This window comes from Equus quagga, chromosome 22 (genome assembly GCF_021613505.1).
Source record: "Equus quagga isolate Etosha38 chromosome 22, UCLA_HA_Equagga_1.0, whole genome shotgun sequence".
NCBI lineage: Eukaryota > Metazoa > Chordata > Mammalia > Perissodactyla > Equidae > Equus > Equus quagga.
In genome coordinates, this window is record NC_060288.1 from 37,295,466 (window position 1) to 37,314,374 (window position 18,909).

At 47.0% G+C, this 18,909-nt stretch overlaps 1 protein-coding gene across 1 annotated transcript in view; it reads right to left on the minus strand.

Annotated features, from left to right (window-relative positions):
- The window catches only part of DLGAP2 (DLG associated protein 2), a 192,625-nt gene that overhangs the window by 137,772 nt on the left and 35,944 nt on the right, over nt 1–18,909 (minus strand). The window contains exon 2 of the mRNA XM_046648454.1: nt 7,413–7,478. Within this exon, the coding sequence (XP_046504410.1) occupies nt 7,413–7,478 (66 nt within the window). The remainder of the gene's footprint in view (nt 1–7,412; nt 7,479–18,909) is intronic.

Sequence of the window (18,909 nt, forward strand, 5' to 3'; positions counted from 1 at the left end):
AAAAATCGCTGGTAAGAGAACCATTAACTTGAATTCATGGCCCATAAGTGAGCTACAACCCACAGTTTCAAAACTGGTGTCATGTAAATATAGACGACTAGAAAGATGAAATGAAGTGAAAATCCCTTACTGGCTTAGGAAGAGTCAGTTAAACTGTATCTTCTACTATTAAACAACACATCCATCACCTTATTTCCTTCTCTCCCATATCTGTTTTCCACCCAAGATGGCAAAAACCATCATTTACTTATTTTAGAAGTTGCCGGCTTGAGTCACTACTGCAATAAAAGTGTCATTTCAAAAGGAACAGCTTTGAAAGGTGAAATAAAGGCCGTTATTCAAATTTGCCTACATGTGTGCGTGTGCATACAGATACACGTGTGGAAATATCTCGCTTCCTTTCAGACAAATGGATTTTCTGGAGGAATGGACCTGTGAGCAGGTGCATTGCAGAGACGAGAGGGTATCTGGGTGGGAGGTGGGAGGCAGGGGCTGGATGCCACATGTGGAGGTTCAGGAGGCCCGCATGTGTCTGGTTGGGGCTCCAGTAGCAAGAGGAACGTCGGGCTGGGGGCTGCACGCCCTCTGAGAGGGGTTCTCTTCCCTGATGGCACAGGCTCGTCTCTTCTGCCAGTAGACACACTCAGCATCCCCTCACCACGTCCGCATCTTTTCCTCCCTCGCATCAGTGTTCCCTCGCAACATCTACTCATCCTCCTGGACCCCAGGTCCAGCTTGGACCGAATTCTCAAATAAGCCCCAAAGCCCAGCGGCACTTCTTGTTGCCGTTAGTCCCATGTTTTTAATACTTATATTATTCAGAAGGAGTCCAGCAAGCTACTTTTTGATTAGTAGTTTGAGAGGTTTTTTTAATGATTTCAAAGCTAAAATAGAATCTTGTGAGTTAAGATTTTTTTTTTTGCTTTCTGTATTTATTATCTTTTTTTTTACAGAAACCCCTCAATTTTAGTGCAGGTCAGGGGGAGGGTATGGAACAGTGGTTCTCAGCGAGGGAGGGTGGCTTGGCCCCGAGAACACAGGGCGATGTTTGAGGCACCTTTGACTGCCACACTGTGGGGTTTGGGGGTGCTCCCGGCATCTCCTGTGCAGAGGCCAGAGATGCTGGGGAACACAGCAGCCTCTGTCAATCATCCTGCCCAACGTGGAGAGGCTGAGGCCGAGAAAGCCTGGTCTGGAGCCAGCAGGACAGAAAGCAACAAATGATCTTCCCCTTGAAACCCCTCGCACTCTCTCCTCGATGCCACTTTCCCTCCAGAGTCTAACTCACTTCTCTCTTCCACTGTGAAGGGATTATGCTAACTGAACGTATGCACTTCACTTTCCTTCCTCCGTGCTCAGCTTGTACCTGTGGAGAATCATATTCACGCATCCTCCCAAAGGCTCCCTTACGGGGGAGAGGGTTTTTCTCAGTCTGCAGGATCCTGGGGATGGGGACCGTGTCTTTCTCACGCTCGGGAAGTATTTATACATCACGCACCTCATCTCGTCCAGTCCGTCTCCAGCAGGGCAGGGTGAAAGCGCCAGCGAGCCCATCCCAGCCTGCGGTCACACACATGACCTTTCCGCACAGAACTCCCTGAGGGGTGTCCACAGCTTTCCAGAGCCATCGCGTCAGCTCGCTCCTTCCAGAGGGAACGCTGCGCAGGCCAGCATTTGGCTCCATAACCAATCCTCTTTTTTCCGGAATGCACTGAGGTCCCGAGTTCACACACGGACATGACTGACGTGCTGAGAGCTGCTCTCACGACTGCTCAGTCGGGGTCCAGACGACACGGTGCTCACGCAGTGATCCTCAGATCAGGCGGCTCTCCACACAGTACACTTGGGCTTCTCCGCCCAGCCACTTCCCACGCTGGCCCGTCCAGTCGGAAAGGGCCCCGTCCCCACACACGGGCCTCTCAGTGCTCAGGTGATTGGCAGCGGGAATGGCCTCGCCGCTCCTCTCTGGAAAGCCTGCCAGCCCTCTGAACCCGAGCCTCTGCCGCCTTCCTCCCCATGTTCTCTGGTTCCTTAGCCTGCGCTAATTCCATCTTTGGCCGCCTTTTTAGAGAATATTGTCAATGCCCCTCGAACTGCACTGACTTCATTTTCTCTTGTACGTGCAGCAGTTCTGTGTTTGTTTTTCCCTCCTGACTCCTCCACTCTGCAGAGCTTGCCATGTTCCAGGAGCTTTCTGGTCATTCGGTTGGTGCATCCCCCAGAGGAGAAGACAGTAGGTGTTGTTTGAATGAATGAAGTCTGCTGTAGACAATGTCTGCGTCCTCCCAGAACCCATATGTTGAAACCTAACCCCCAAGGTGATGGCATTAGGAGGTGGGGCCTTCCAGAGGCGACTGGGTCACGAGGCATCAGTGTCCTTATAAAAGAGACCACAAGGAGCCCCCTTGCTCCTTCCACCACGAGGACACAGCAAGATGCTGGCTATGAGGCTCCTCACCAGACAGCATATCTGCCCGGCCTTGGTCGTGGACGTCCAGCCTCCAGAACCATGGGAAATCAATGTCTGTTGTTAATAAACCGCTCTGCCTATGGTGCTGCAGCAGCCACGCACGCAAGGAGGCAGGAGTGAATTTATAAGATTTATTGTTTTGAGGAAGGGAATCAATCCGGGAAAAAGTTCTATAAATCATTTGGCAGTGACCAGGCTAGGAAACTGTGCAAGTCAAAAATTGATATTTAGGAGAAAAGCTAGAGAATGCATTCCAGAAATTTAGATGAAACATCCCAATATCCTAATTTCCACAAATATAAATATTAAGCACTTTAAAACTGAATTTAGTTTGCTTGTATAGAAATAAAGTTTTGACATGAAATTCTCCAATAAAATGTATCTTTTGGAGTCCTCTCTTGATTGACGTCTGACCTTGCCTATTCTCCAGACCCTTCCCCATTTCTGCAGCACGGGATGACAACTTCGTGGATGTCACACGCTCTCCCCTGTGGTGTCTGAATTCCCACGGGCAGTGGGGTGAGAGCGTGTGGATGTCCTGAGGGGACTTTGAGGTGAAGGGGGATTGGGAGAGCGCAGGAGAACAGGAAGGTGGGGAGAAATGGAGCAATGGAGGGAAGGGCTCCGGGCTGCTGAGATGCAGCAAATGAAGACATTGCTGCGTCTAGACAGAAACAGCACAGCACTGTTGCCACTATTTCTAGAAACTTCCAGAAATTTCCCTGAACGAAATAAGTGTGGATGCCCATAAAGTTCCACGTCTACAAGACGGCCAGGGGTGTTTATGAAAGGACACAAAAAGTAAATTCCACAAAGGGGAGTTCTTTTTAAATATCATAATTACTAGGAGACATGCATGCAGGTAAATGGTGTACAGACCTTAAAACGATGCAGTAACATCCTACTACACAAACATATGTTCATAACATATGTGCCTGTCCCACAGACGGCTCTAAGGATTGGTAGGTACTACTTTAATATTCAAGCATTTTTAAAATTGCACGTGCACGCATTTTCTCAGCGCCGTGTGTCATATAATACGTGCCTAATATTCTTTGATTGCTCATTTAATCTGCTATTTTTTCATTTCATTTTTCAATTGACATCATTTCAAAATTTGGTTCAATATGAAAGTCCTCATAAATGCTTATAGATCACCAGTTCTTTACAACTGCTTTAAATATAACATTCAAGAGATTAAAGAAAAGCCATCCTCAGAAATAACATCTTCTACAATGAGCCAATGTCACAAAATTACTGGTAGAACAATTTAATTTTAGTATGTCTGAAGGTCTTCCCTCTAAACGTTTCTTCTGGAAAAAGTGGGTTTATCTCTTCCATTGTGGTCATTTTGAATGTGTTACATTAATGTACTTTTATCACTGACTTTAGATTAACTTTATGGAAACCTTCCTTATCTTGCTATAGTCCACGGCCATTTCCTCATGGTAAAATTACTTCTCATACATTACATGACACGAGCGCAGAGAATGCAGGCGCCCTTAAAACGTGATGGGCAAATGGTGTGGATATGAGGTGCGATGTTCTTGTTTCTAAAAAGATGCCTTTATGCATTTATCTGTCACTACAGAAAATTTGAGGTCTTTCAGTCAATGTCACTCACCTTTCCTCACAGCTCTTAGAAACTGAAGCCAGTTGGAAAAAAAAATGATTGGTATTTTGAATGAGACCAGAAGCAAATGTTACCTCATCATTTTACGACTTTAACCTATACCACGCTGTGAAATGTCCCACGGTATTTTGGAAATGGTAACTACTCAGTCCACTATAACAGCATTACATCATTATAAAGTGTTTTTAATTTTAATTTGTGCAGTAGAATTATAGGTCCACGAATCTGGAACGTGGAAGAGCCTTTAAAAATCCATGTAGTTTAACCCCTTCAATTTGGAGATGAGGATGCTGGAAAACTCAATTTGGAAAAATAAATGTCTAAAATTATGACATTCGTTCCTGGCTGGTTATTATAATAAGCTGGGAATAGAAGGCAGACTTTTTCTCCTCACTCTCCCCCTCCTTTGTTTTTTTCCCTTTCCATTAATTATCCTTTCCTACGCTTTACATCCGTGCCCTCCACCCCGGGGGCACATTAGAATCACACAGGGGACTTCAAAGGTGATTGATTTCCGTGCCCCACTTCAGGGGAACGGCACAGACACGGCATGGGGGCCAGGCTCAGTATGCCTAAATGCTCCGCGAGTGACACTGACGGATGAGGATGAGGGGTGGTCACTGGGTCTCTGCAGTTTCTGTGTCAGTCTGTCCTGCACCATCAGAGGCCTAATGTCGAGTGCCCCCACTGTGATGCACCCCCACCCACTCACCCCCACCCCCAGCAGGAAAGCTGGGCAAGGCAGTCGAGAACGCCTCACAGCCAACAGTCACCACATCCTCTCGTTTCTTTCTTTCCAAATTGCTAAAATCTGACTGTTTCTTCTCATTCTTACAATCACCAACTACCACCGCATGGCCGGATGGGACTGTGGAAACAGCTCCCTGAATCCTTTCTATCCCTAAACAGTATGTGGTTCCTCAAAAAAAAGTTAAAAATAGAATTACCATATGGTCCAGAAATTGTACTTCTAATACCCCAAAGAATTAAAAGCAAGGTCCTGGAGAGAGATTTGCACACCCATATTCCCAGCAGCAAGATTCACAGTAGCTAAGAGGTGGAAGCAACCCAGGTGTCCATCAACAGAGGAACAGATAAACCAAACGTGGTCCATCCATACAACAGGACAGTGTCCAGCCTCAAAAAGGAGCTGATTCTGACACGTGCTGCAACATGGATGAACCTTGAGGACGTCGTCCCAAGTGAAATAAGCCAGTCACAGAGGGACAAGGATGGCACCATCTCACTCACCTTAGAGACCTAAGAAAGTCAAACTCACAGAAGCCGAGAGGGTTGGTGGTCACCAGGGTGGGGTTGGGGGTGGGGAAATGGGGAGATGTGTTTAGTGGGAACGGAGGTTCGGTTTGGGAAGATGAAAGAGATCTGGAGATGGATGGTGGTGGTGGTTGCACAAGAATGTGAATGTATTTCATGCCACTGCATGTACACTTAAAAAATGGTCAAAACGGTAAATTTTATGTTATGCATCTTTTACCACAATAAAAAAAAAGACTTCCCCCTGTGCCATCTAGCCAGCACAACGCCACCCAGGAGACGTTGTGACCCCCTCATTCCTGTCTCCATCCCTCTGTGCTCAGTCCATGTGGCTAAGGGAAAAATTTAAGGTCCTAGTCTGGGACTCAGCGGTAAGAACATGGCAGAACCTGTGACCGCATCTTAGCTTCGTGCCCCACGCTCCTCCCCTGCATCCCCCCGAGTGAGTCAACCCCAGGGTTCGCGTGCTGACTGACAAAGGCCTCTCCCGGAGGTGGACCGGTACCAGCTGGGCTCCACTCCCCCCATCCTTCTAGAAGGTGAAAGCATAAGCCCCAAATTCTTGCCTGCCACAAAAACGTGGCTTAAAGATGCACATTCCTCACTTATTTTGGCATGTGCCCCTCATTCTAAGACTGTCACAGAAAACAATGGGCACTACAGACCCACTCAAGAGAGTAAAAATTTTTCAGACGCAGGGCAAAACACAGGTGAGCCACTTTTGAAGCCTCAACGAAAGAAAAGTGAGGTGAGCCGTATATCCAGTGGAAGCCTCTTTAGACCTGCTTACGGGGGGAAATTGGTAGTGACAGACAGCTTTGCACAGTGAGACAAAAATAATTAACTTGTTTCAAAAAACTCACTCAAAAGGAGATAGCCAGTACTCCTTTCTAACAAGTAAAAATAATTTTATTGGCATATTTTCAAGTGAAGAGAGCCTTGTTTAGAATGTCAGGTTAGAAATAAATTTCGAACTTGACCACAGTGGATAATACACTGTCATTCTTTTAGAAATTGAAAAGTAAACTTTTTTTGCCTCTAATTTTCTTTAAAAGAAATCAGAGCTTTACACAAATGGACTTTCTCAATTTTCAACATGATTTTTTAAGCCAGTCAAACGGGCAACAGATCCATTGGCTGAAGATCTGAAATAAATTAAGAAAAACTCAAATTTAAATATAAGTCGAACTTAGGATCCATTTCACAGCCCTGAGGGTTGTGACAGCATGTGGCCATGAGTGACCCGAGACAGGGAGCCGGAAATCGTCAAGGCTGGCGAATAACCCCGTCCCAGAGTCTGTGGGAGGCTTTATTTTCTCACTGTTTGACGTTGAATTTATTCAACACTTCACAGTTCTAACAGAAGCATTTGCTCCTTTTTCTGGAAGCATGACTCCACGTCAACGATGACAGCCAAATACAGCACCGGCTTTATTGTGTCCGTGGCAGCGGAAACATAAAACTTCCGCATGATTTTAACTAGCACTGGGGAAAATATAATTTGACAGTAATCGGAGCTCCCTTGAAAGAAAGCACATAATTGTCCTTGGCATCCAAACCACAGGGTTTGCTTGGCTCGCCTAGAGAAATCAGCTGTTTTATGTCAAGTAATAGAGTTGCTTGAAAAAAATGCAAATAAAAGAACTTATTCTTCCTTATAGTTACTTAGAGTAAATTGCCATCATGAAGGAGAAAGGGGAGAGGGTCCTTGTTCATTTGTAGGCATGTATCAGTTATGTTAATAACTGCCTTAATTAATAAAAATAATTAGCTGCCTTGATAATTAATCCGTGATGTTCTGGAGTGAGTGTGATCTTACCTGCAGCTCCCATCATGCTCATAAATCACCATTAAAAAATTTTTTTTACCACATCTTATTTAGTTCTTATTGCAACACTCTAAAGTCAAACATTTGCTCGAAACGTTTTTGTGGGAAGGTTCACCAGCTCCTGACGCGCAGACGGTCACCCCAGCCCGGAGCGTGTCTGGTTACCACTACTCTCTGCAGTAGCCGCGATGGTGTTTGTACGCTACCTATGTCCTCCTCTGTCGGCCCCGGAAAGCTGATGCCTGGCTGGACCAGGTCCCCGGCCTCTTCCTCTGCAAAGAGAGAAACAGAGTCACTGTTTAATAGGTTTCTGGGGGGGCACTGCAGTCACCCCCAGCGCATCTCCAACACCCGCCAGCACAGACGTTCAAACACAAGAGACACTTTCGAGTTTGTTCAAACGTCCCTGCTCAGAGCAGGTGTCTCATGCTGAAACCTCAGAACCACCACTTTTCTGTGCAGACAGCAGGCGAAGACCGCCCCGCGTGATCCCGACGTAGGCAGTGCGTCCAGCGAGTCTCAGCCTCGCTGCTGGTTTAACTTGAGATTTATTGGACTCTGTCAGAACGGAACTCTGTACAATCGTGCCGCTGTTATTTTCTCCGGCTACTTCCAGCTGATTGAACCCAGTAGGAGTCCCGTGCCGCCCACGAAGACCTCCTCTATTTTCTAGAAACTTTATACTATCTGAGGCCTCATTCGGCAATACTCAAAGCCTGCAGTCACTGCTTTAATGCTTAACGTTAGTTCATCTTAGGTTAATTTCACCCAAAACATGCATCCTGTCTCCCTCTGTTGGGAGAGCGCTCTCACTTGTTCATTTTGTCTAACGCAGAGAGAGCAGACGCGCTTTCCCAGAGTGGCACCATTGTGTGGGTGTAAAAGGTCTCGGGGGGTCCCCTTCCCAGAGGGCAACAGAGGCCAGGAATGAAGGGACCTGGTTCCTCATCCAGCTCCCCAGCCTCGGTCCTGCGCTCTGCCCAGCAAACCAGGTGCCTTCCCCTGAGGCTGCTCTGGATTCCACGTGCCCCGCAGGGCGGTTCAGACGCACTGTAGTGCCCACAGATTCCCCACCCCGCACTGAGTCAGAAGTGAGGGGTGCAGACAGCCAGTCTCCACATGAGACAGGAGCTTTAGATCAGGGCTCTTTGGATGATATGTTATATAAGCCATCATTTTGAAACATATTCCATAAGTATAATTCTGAATATAATGATATATTCAGACTCTACAGGTGGATATGCAGGCTTCCAACATTCATGAGTAGGCTTTGCGGCAAACATTCTACGATCGCATCCTGCTAGTCGTGTTGAACACAGTGAGCCATGGCATGGTCTGCAAAAGGATTCACGGTAGTCCACTGTGATCAGACCCAGTTATGCCATCACCATCCTGCATTCAGCAGAGGGGCATCTGCCGTTTTCAGTACATTTACAGATCGCTAAGAAAGGAGGATGGATGGTTTGGCAATGGAAGATGCTGAGGAAGCTGGGACCATTTCTCATGTAAATTTGTAGTAGCATTTTATTTTATGGGATCTCCCAGTCACTGAGTTTTAAAATATATATATATTATACTTTTATATAGGTATAATAACTGTCTGAATTAAGTGTTTACAAGGCAGTTTATTCAAATTATTGAACATAATTCAACTGCACCCCATTTTTGCACGGCCAACAGCACTTTTTGCACACTTTAAGTGGCATTTTCCTGCTAATGAGGTCTCTAGTACAAAGTTGGTCAGTCAGCTGAGCACATTAACTATAGTATGAAACCAAAGATGACTACGTTTTCCTGTGTTTAGAAATATAATGCAATAAGGTGCACAGTTCTAATTAAATACAGTTGCCATGGAGACTATAGTCACGTGGTCAGTGTTATTAACTCGAAATTGGTCCACATCACTTGGGTTACGATGGAGTTAGAAGAATAAACCAAACAACAAACCTCCAATTTCAGGTCTTACTGGTTCTCTTTGGCGTAAACACACACACGCAGAAAACAAAGGACAAGCTTTAAGTGAGTGAGTTTGAAGGATGAGTTCACATTACATTGCTGAAACCCAAGTGTGAGAGTTCAGCCAACAGCAGTGCCAAGCACACGAGGACAAGGGGCAGCGTGCCCACACCGGGTGTACAAAGCTGTGCATTTCACAGAGAGCACAAATGCAGCGAAAGCCACCTGCAGCTTTCTGTGGGGACCGTAGCTCATTATTTTGAGAACAATACTCTCAGGATGATCGTGAGTCTGTCTGAAGGTCAGCCCTGAATTGTGAGGCTGAAAATGATTCCTGCATATTTTACCTCTGCGCTTGTCCTTTATCAGACCAAGATACAGCTTAACTCAGGCAAAACCTCCCACAGTGACAAAGCCTGGCGTGGGTTGAGGGGAGATGCATTCTGAGTTTCTGCTCTGGGTTTTACCTCTCAGAGTGTGTGTTGGTACAATTGGCAGGTACAGTCCTGCTGGACCTAATCAGGCTTTGTCTTTGCAGCTTCAGTTTTGTGTCTCCACGATTCACCCACTCACGGTCCAGAGTACCCACCCAGGGGTCTGCGTGCTAGTCACCCTGACGTCGCAACATCTATGGTGGGCGCCAGCAAATATTGAAGCACGAGCTGAATGCGTGAAACGTGGAGGGTGCATGAGGCTCGTCTTCTTCCTATGACAGCTGTCACATCTCAATGACGCAGGGCCCCAGATCTGCCCCCATCTACGCTTACTGGGACACATGAAAACCCATTCTTCCAGACTTCTCTCTCCTGCCTCAACTTGTCTTCAGGAACCACCTGCTCCACCAGTGTCATCAGGACCAGCAGTCTGACCTAAGAAGCAAAGTGGGGCTGGTGTGACGGGTCACAGCTCCGTCAGCTCTGCATGCAGACCTTCTGAGGTCGGCCACTCTATGTGCCTTTACTTAGCGTCTTTATTTTCCACCGTCCACACTAAATACACCACGGCCAGGGTGTGTGTGGTGGGGCTAGCAACGTCCAGATGACCCGTGTGAGATTAGTCAGGGCTGGAAGACTAAGGTCACCTCCATCTGATACGATGTTCAAATTTCTACCATGTTTCCTTAGCAAAAACAGAAACGTGCCCTAGACAGAACCATCTGGGAAGCCATCCTCTGACAAATTTGAGGGCATCTGAGGAGCTCTGGTCTTCACCAGAGAAGCCTACTCCTTGGCTGTTATGACTGTTGATGGCACCCTCCTTACGTCACACTGCATACTTGCCATACTCTCCAGCTGACTTCACTTTACGAGCTACCTTTCTTAGGGACCGAAATTTAACAAAACACGTCTGAGTGTCACATGCTCTTGCTGTGACCCGAAGAGTACTGATCAGCCACCAACAAAGGAGACATGGGGCACGTCTGCGAACGTTTCTGTGATCACCTGCAAACTTCACGTAGACGGCCGGCCTGGCCCCTGCACCCGGGAGTTCACAAAGATAGCTGAGACGACTTGTGACGACACACCACTAAACACAGGGCATCACCCTCATTCCAGAGGAACACACCGTTCCCCCCTCATTTGTCACGGGAGGACTTGTTTCAAGGCTGTGAGCCCCTCAGATTCCCTTGAAGGGAGACCGAGGCAGCACGGTGTTTCCACCCAGTCAGTCCTCATGAGCCCGTTCCAGGTGGCTGTAGTATCAACATTTTCCAGTGAGGAAAATGAGGACCAGGGAGGTTGAGTCCATCACCTGAGGACACACAGTCACAGGCCGACCTGGCTGGTTCCATTTTCCCTGCCGTCTCTCTGCGTCTGTGCGATGCTTCCACCATGACCACAGGGCCTGACTTACGGGAGATTCTGCATTGACCCTGATCAGTAGAGTGTTTTCGGACTGATAATGGAATAAGCTGAAAATCCCCCTAATAAAGAGACAGAAAGGGACAAGAGAAGTGATTTGGGCAGGTGAGCGACAGGTGCTCCAGGACCCACCTAAGGGGGACGGTGCCTGGGGCTCTAAGACCCCCTTAGACAGTCTTGGGTGTGGCGATTTGCATTCTCTTTCCTCCCAGGAGGCACACCAGATGCCCCCTCTGCTCTCAGAGGCTCTCCAGGACGGACTCGTGGGATCCCCCAGGGTGTCCGGCGGCCTCGGGGCCTGTCGTGCGCTTTGCTGGCGCACACATGAGCTATTTAACTTCCAAGACCAGCTCAACCAACTGAGCTGGATTTGGATAATCAGTGAATCACAACACCCGTCTGTGGACACTAGAGACACTCCACACGCCGCGAGGTGGCCCAGCTGGGACAGAAATGAGGACTGTGGATACAAGAGCAACAGCTGGGCCTGGAAGAACAGAAGAGGCCGTGATCTGCTATCTGAGAAGCAAAGGCACCACTCAGCAGGGCTGCAGACCAGACCAGGGTCCTCCATCAGGGAGGGGTCCAACCCCAAGAGGGGTCAGAGCCGAATACGTGACGTCAGCACAGCTCTTTGATCAGGACTGGCTTCACCACATTGAGGTCACACAGCCAGTTTATTACCCACTTGTGGGAGTGTTTCAGTGCCTCATTGAGAAGGGTCCCTTGGTAACTGTCGTTGGTCATTTCAACCACCCGGCGAGTTCCTGTGAATCAGGGTCATGGGGAATTTTCACCGTCTGTGATTCTGAGGCAGCACAGGAGACTGGAAAGAGGAGCTTTGTCTTCCATGTCAGCCGTGTATGGTGAGAGATGATCAGCTTCTTGGCTCATTTCCCCACCCAGAAATGGAGACAACGCTCCCCGTGCTGGCACCTAACACAGCCATGGGCACGTCGCCGTGTCCAGCACGTGGTCACATCCGTCTCGCTTCCTTCTTTCTCCTGCTGGATATAATTCTCAGGACTCGACTAGCATTGAAGTTGGCCCCATTTCCAGTCCTGGAAACTAGGGATTGGCACCACAACCACCAGGCGGCTCTGGCTGATCCACTGCCGTGTGGCTCTTCCTAATGCCTTCTTTTGGAGAAGCAGTGAAGAAAAGTAATGTGTATAATAACTTATGTGCATTTGCAAGTCCTCATGGCTCCATCACTTCATTTTATTGCCCCAACCACCATGCATTTAGGGCAGGACGGGTCACCTCCATGTGACGGATGCAGAATTCGAGGCCTTGGGAGGTTAAGCATCTTCTCTGAAGTCACGTAAGGGACAGATTCCTGTGAAGCCACAACTGGACTCCGGAGTTCAGGGCCCTTCACCCCACAGTGCGAGGGCCTCAGCCACGAGGCCCCTTCTCTTCCCAGAGGCCTGGCCTCTGAATGCCCGCCGCCAGGCTCAGAAAAGCAGAGGAGAGGCAGGCTTCAGTCTCTGGGTTGTTAAATCTTCTGAAGTACAAGTACAAATTACATCTTTTGAGGAGGAAAATCTCCAAATCACACTAACTTGGAAGGAAAATAAGAAACAGTTAAGGCTTCAAAATAGCAGGTAGAAGGAAAAACAATGTTTATATGTGAAAAGGGAAACGGCTCAGAAGAAAATATTTGATTTCTTGGTGTAAAGGAATACAATAGCATTATTGCCTCATAAACCCCAAGAAAGCGGAACGAGAGGCTTTTATCCACTGTGCTCGGGACTCGGCAGCATTTCCTTCTCCGCACAGCGTTTTTATTTATGTGCTTAATCGGTTTATCCCTGTGGGTAACGAGAGGGCAGAGACATTTGTCCTTGTCGACAACCGCAAAGGCCCACGGTGGGTAAGTGGTTTGCCCACAGCTCTCACCAGAACTGTGATTTCCACACTGTGTTTTCAGTAGCACCAGCCTTTTCTTTGAATAAAATCTACAAAGAACCCCAAACTGTAAAAGGATGCTCTCAGCACAGCTCTGGAGAACTGCGACAGGAAGCGAGCGAGGTGGGGCGTCCACCTGTCCATCCTCTCTCCAGCCCCCTCAAAGGTTCTCTGCAGAGTCCAGAGCTGCAAGGGACACGTGACGGCCCAGGGCGCGTCCGGGAGTGAACCCCAAGCTTACTTCATTTTGGCTTCAGGAGAGGACATCCACTCCTTCTATCGATGGATAAAGACGTTTTGATTGGATGGAAGTAGAATCTGAAGCTTTTGCTACTAAACCAAAGTTTCAACATCTGACTGACACACTAAAGGGCGTTTGTCATTCCCACCCTGCGTCCAGCTGTGTTTCTGGGTCTGCCCTTGGGATTGGTCTCACTAATGGTGTGTCCATTCCTTTTCCTCCAGGGGATCCATTTTGGGTCAGAAAAGCATTTCTCAGGTCACCCAGGCTCTGCTTTGCCTTGACACCTCCAGTCCCTCGTCATCTAATGCGTCCGGTCTACCTGCACGCTTTTCAGTTAACTCGCCGTCTGCCCTGCTCAGGTCCCTCCCAACCTCTGCTCACGGCGGAATCTCTGCTAAGCGGCAGCTGCCCCTTCAGACCGGGGAGTGCCTCGTGCCCGGGTGAGAACTTCCGTTCAGTCTCTCTGTGTGAACACACCTCATCTCCTCAGAGGATGGAGATGAAGGTGGAGAGTGGTGGGCAGGTTGAAAATGCCACCTGTGAAAATGTTTCCTGACTGCACGACCGTGGTCTGGGAACTGCTCCTCGTTCACAGAAGGGACACAGGACAAGGAGCTCACGGTTATTAGGGTTATTAGTGTGGGTAGAATGACGACAAGTCCAGAGCACCGAGGAGCACGGCCCCGGCTCCAGGCACGACCGAGTGGGACTCGCACAAGAGATGCTCCGTGAACTCACTGTGCCGAGAGAGTAACCCCCCGAGTTTACGCTCTGACAGTCTGCCCCGCTTCTGGATTCTTCTCCTTCTTTCAAAGTTTACTTTTAAAGAGAGCATTCGCAAGTCTACATTTCAGCCGTTTCCCTGATGACGGGATTTGAAGGCTGCTGAAATTAAGGATTCATTTCTGCTCCGTTAGGACAAAGGCGTTGATTGGTTTTTTAATGTTCCCTACCCTTTCATTTCATTCACAGCTGTGCCACCAGCCTGCGTTGAGCCGCTGCTGCAATGATTACTAATGGCTTTTCTTTGAAAGCCACAGAAATGCACATAATTTCATTTTGGACCTAGGATCAGGCCTCAGGAGTAGCTGCCCCGAAAGTCTGCAGAGTCTTCAGTGACAGTTAGATGTCACTCAAATCAGGCTAAAAGAAAAACTCAAAGTCACTGATGAAGCAACCCCGCTCAACTAGGAATGACAACTAAATGGCTCTCAAAACAGGTGGCAGCTAAAACACGTGACAGCCGGGTTTCAGCATCCGAACCACAAAGAAGACCTGTGACTCACCTTCACGTCTTGTTTCCAAGCTTTGGGGGCCTCACCGAGCTAGCCACCACCGTGCATTCAAATAAATTACAAAATTGTCTCCCGAGGAATTCACTTACAAGAGCAACAGACGCTTAAGTCTGAATTTCTCTAGACTCGGAAAAAAGATTAAAAAATGCTGAAGTAAAAAGCAGCCTGTTTCTTATTTCCATGTCTGAAAGCTTTAAGACGACATTGCCTCTGTCTGCTGTTGAACTGCAACATTATTCGCTTCAAAAGTGACATTAATTATATTTTATATAATACGTTTTAAATCTAAATTCCAAATGAATGCAGGGTTCAATCCTTTGTGCTACCTTCTGCATTTAATGAGGTTTTATGCCAAAGTTTGCTTGAAGAGATGCCCACCATGTTTAAACCGGAAATGCTATTTTGACAGCAGAGTACATGGCATTTTACAAAGCTTAGAAAAACCCGGCCTCAGCACCTCGTGTTACTGCTGCCCGTGTCTACATTACGTAAATGTCTCAGAGATCAGAGTCCACAATATGGAAACCAGACGTGCTCGTGGTCTCTGATGCGGTTCCAGGGCCTCGCTGAGTTGGCAGTTCCTGGGTAGGGCAGCCAGACAACACACAAGACACCCACTTAGATGTGAGTTTCAGATAAACAAAGAATAATATTTTCGTATATCCCATGCAATAGCTGTTGCTTATCTGAAATTCAGAGTTGCCCAGGCACGCTGTATTTTTATTTGCTAAATCCTGCCTCGGTACCCCCAGGGAAATTCTAGAAGGATGCAGACACTCACGCCTCACTCCCAAAGATCTTGGCTCAGAGGGCTTGGGGCGGCCCGGGGTCCGTTCATTTCACGGCTCCAGAGGTGAATCTGTTGTGCAGCGGGGGTTGAGAACTCTCAACTTAGAGGAATGAACAAAAGTAATTTACTGAAGGCCCCCAGTTCACCCTGTTCCGCTCCACCTGAAAGCAGGAGCCCTGGCCAACCAACCCAGCGACCCTCGGGCTGTGGGGACGCCCGGCACTGCCGCCTCTGTGCCCACCCTCTCTGGAGTTCCTGACTCTCCATGAAGAAGCGAATGGAATTCTCTGCCTCTCTAAGTTCTGTGTTATATGCCACCTGCTCTCTGCAGAGGAGTTTCCAGGCATTTTAACATTAAGAAAAGCCACAATGTTAACTTTCAAACACTCAAATTATGTTTTTGACACATTGTGTTAATTTTGCACACTTGAGGAATTTCCCATCTCACTTTGCGCCTCCCTCTACGCGGGCAGGATTTCCACCCCAGTGCAAGGTGCTTCGACATGGCAGGAGAGACCAGACCTCCAGTTATCTTGGGCTTCTTCCTGCGTTTGGAGCAAATGACTTGAGGGTCACTAGTGATGCGGCACATTTTTTTCCTTTTAAAAAATTGTCAAGTCTTGGTTTTCAAATATCCAGTGAAAGCAGAACGGTTAAATAAATTATGAACAGTCACAGCACAGACTTACAGAGCTTTTAACTCTTTTAGAAATTCCCAGTGCAATGCTAACTGAGAAAAGCAATATGCACACTCTGTGTTTTATGTCCTCATTTCGCTCTGAAAAAAAAGACTGGAGGCAATTTCCCACGATGCACAGTGATTGTCGCTGACGGGGGGAATTACAGCTCCATTTTATTTTCCTCTTCAAACTTTTTGTGCCTTCCAGATTTTCTCCAACCAGCCTGTCTGTGTTTCATAGTACAAAAGAAATTATAAAAATACTTGAGGTTCAATAGTCTTCAGTAAAGCCCGAATCTGAATTTTCTTCTTTATTGGAATTAGAGGGTCTGGAATGAAATGGATAGTGGTACAAACGTAAGGCTTCAGTCTCCCTCTGTTACAGACTAGCATTTATCTATTGCCCTTTCCTTCATGCATACAACGGTAGAATTAAGATGTAGAAAGAAACTCATAAAGAGCAGGTCATTCATTCATTCAGCCAGTGGGTCTCAGCACCGCGTGCACCATCTGTGGGACATGACGTTGGGAACTCAGTAAACACCGAGGGAAGGGACAGCGATGGTTTCTGCCCGCACACAGCTCATGGTCCCGTTTTTCTTTGAAATTCAGTGTGCGTAAACCAGAAGCGCATGAGCAGCCTCCAGAAGCAGCTCAAATTTTGGCACGGACCCTTGCTTTCTGGACATTTACAGTCTATAGGAATACGAAGAATTTCTTTTTCTCTTACCCTCTATCTGTAACACACGAAGGGCTTCTTGGGCATCGAAAAGGCAATTTTGAGGATAATTCTGAGAACTGGAATACCTTAGTTCCTTACAGAAATTGAAGACAGTGCAGAAGTTAAAAGCAGAGATGAGGGACGCTGAGTGTCAACTGTCTGTGAGTTCTGCCAAGCGTCTTCCCATGAACCCCTTCAGGAGAGAGACGTGAAGCAGTGGCTGTGGAGACGACACGCCCACGTGCACCCACTCGCCCAGCATCCAGGCCCTCAGTCTCCATGGATGTCCCTTTCTTCCAGGTCCGAAAGAGTCAACCTATTGCTGTCTGGACTTTGCAACAACCTCACCTCGGAGAAGGGGCCTTGCTAGCTGAACACTTAAGACGAAACGTCACGGTATCCACTTTGCAAATGAGGAAGGTGTGCTTGGGAGATGTTGGGTAATTAACTTAAAATCCTATGAGGTATAAACGACATTTAACACTATTAGTTCAGGTGTGCAATATAGCGATTCGATATTTGTATACTCTGTGAAGGGATCCCGCTATAAGTCATTATCATCTATCACCATGTGACACTTTCTCTCTGGCTCCAAAGTCCACGTTCTTTCCTGCGCTGCACGTCGGCATTAACTGCTCATCTGCTTGCCTGAACTTTTGCAACCAATCTTGGTTCACTCTGGGGTAGCCGATTAGGATCTGTTTTTGGAAAAACAGTGGGGAGATAAAATGTGTATCTGGCCCTACTTTTACTTCCTTTCCGTGTCTTTCTTAGGTTCACGTGCCTACTCTCCTTTCCAACTTCCTCTTGAAAACACTTCTTTTCCAGCATCAAAATCTGGGCTCAGGAAAGAGAGATGCCAAACTCATTCATACTAAAGTGGATTCCGACAAGCCTTTCCTGAGTCTCTACTCTGCGTCATATTCTGTCCTTCTACCATGGCCAGTTCCAGGAACCGTGTCCATGCTCAGACAAACCAGGCTTCACATGTCAACTGTTGCAGGCAGCCTGCAACGGCGTGAGAGAAGCACATGAAAGAAGGACCCTTGAGTCTTCCACAGGCACTAGCTGCCGCTGTGCAAGGCGTGGGCTTGTGGGGAAATCCTGAGGCATGCTCTGGAACGTGAACCTGCCCGAGGAACTAAATATCTGTGACAACAACATGGACTAGTCCAAATTATTAAAATTCTGTCTTAGAAATATCACTGAAAAAATAATATTTTCACGCTTACTATTTCACTGAACTTGGCATTTCCTGGAGACGGAAGTTGAGAGAGTTTATTTGAAGAGACGGGTAGAGCAGCTCCTGGCTCTCTCGGCAGCCACTGTTCTTCTAGTTATGCATAAACGCTATGGTGAGTGCCTGCGGACACTCAGCGCCTGAAATTCCATTAACTACTCATTCAACAAACACTTGCTGATTGACACTAAGTTTTGGGTGCTGTGTTACACACTATGGGCCACAGTCTGATAGGAAAAGTACATATAAACTAATGATTGCTGTACAATGAAGTAAGTTCAGTAATGGACGACGTACCAATGAGAGCCTTTCATGGATTCTGACAATGACTCCGTAATAGGGCAAGCTAATTAAAAAATAGATTTTTAAGGGCCAGCCCTGGTGGCCCAGTGGTTAAGTTCAGCATGCTCCACTTTGGCAGCCTGGGTTTGGTTCCTGGGTGCAGACCTATACCACTCTGTTAGCGGCCATGCTGTGCTGGTGGCCCACATACTGAAAATAGAGGAAGATTGGCATGGATGTTAACTCAGGGCTAATCTTCCTCAGGGAAAAAAAAATGCATTTTTAATTCCAGTAATTCTATTTAAAATGTTTTGCATTGAGTTGTTACACAGACTTGAATAAACCCAATTATATTTAAAATTGATTCTATAAATCTATATAGTAAAATATTTCATAGCCAAAATATTATGCTTAGCCTTATTTTCTAAAAGAAAGCAACTTCGAAAGTTTGATTTGTGGTTGGTTGTTTCAGATCCTGAGTCTTTGTAAATACCCACTTTCAGTACACTTAGCCATAAAACTGAATTTTGATCAATATCCCCAGGCCTAGCCATTATTCATTTATCCCACTTTGGATATTAATAAAAGTGAGTAACATTCATTAAAAACCTGACAGGTGAAGCTGGCTACCTATTATTCACGGACAAATCACGCCGAAGGCATTGTTCTTTTTTAAATATATCACACATCGAGTTTACTCGCAGGAAACCAAATAAGTACAAG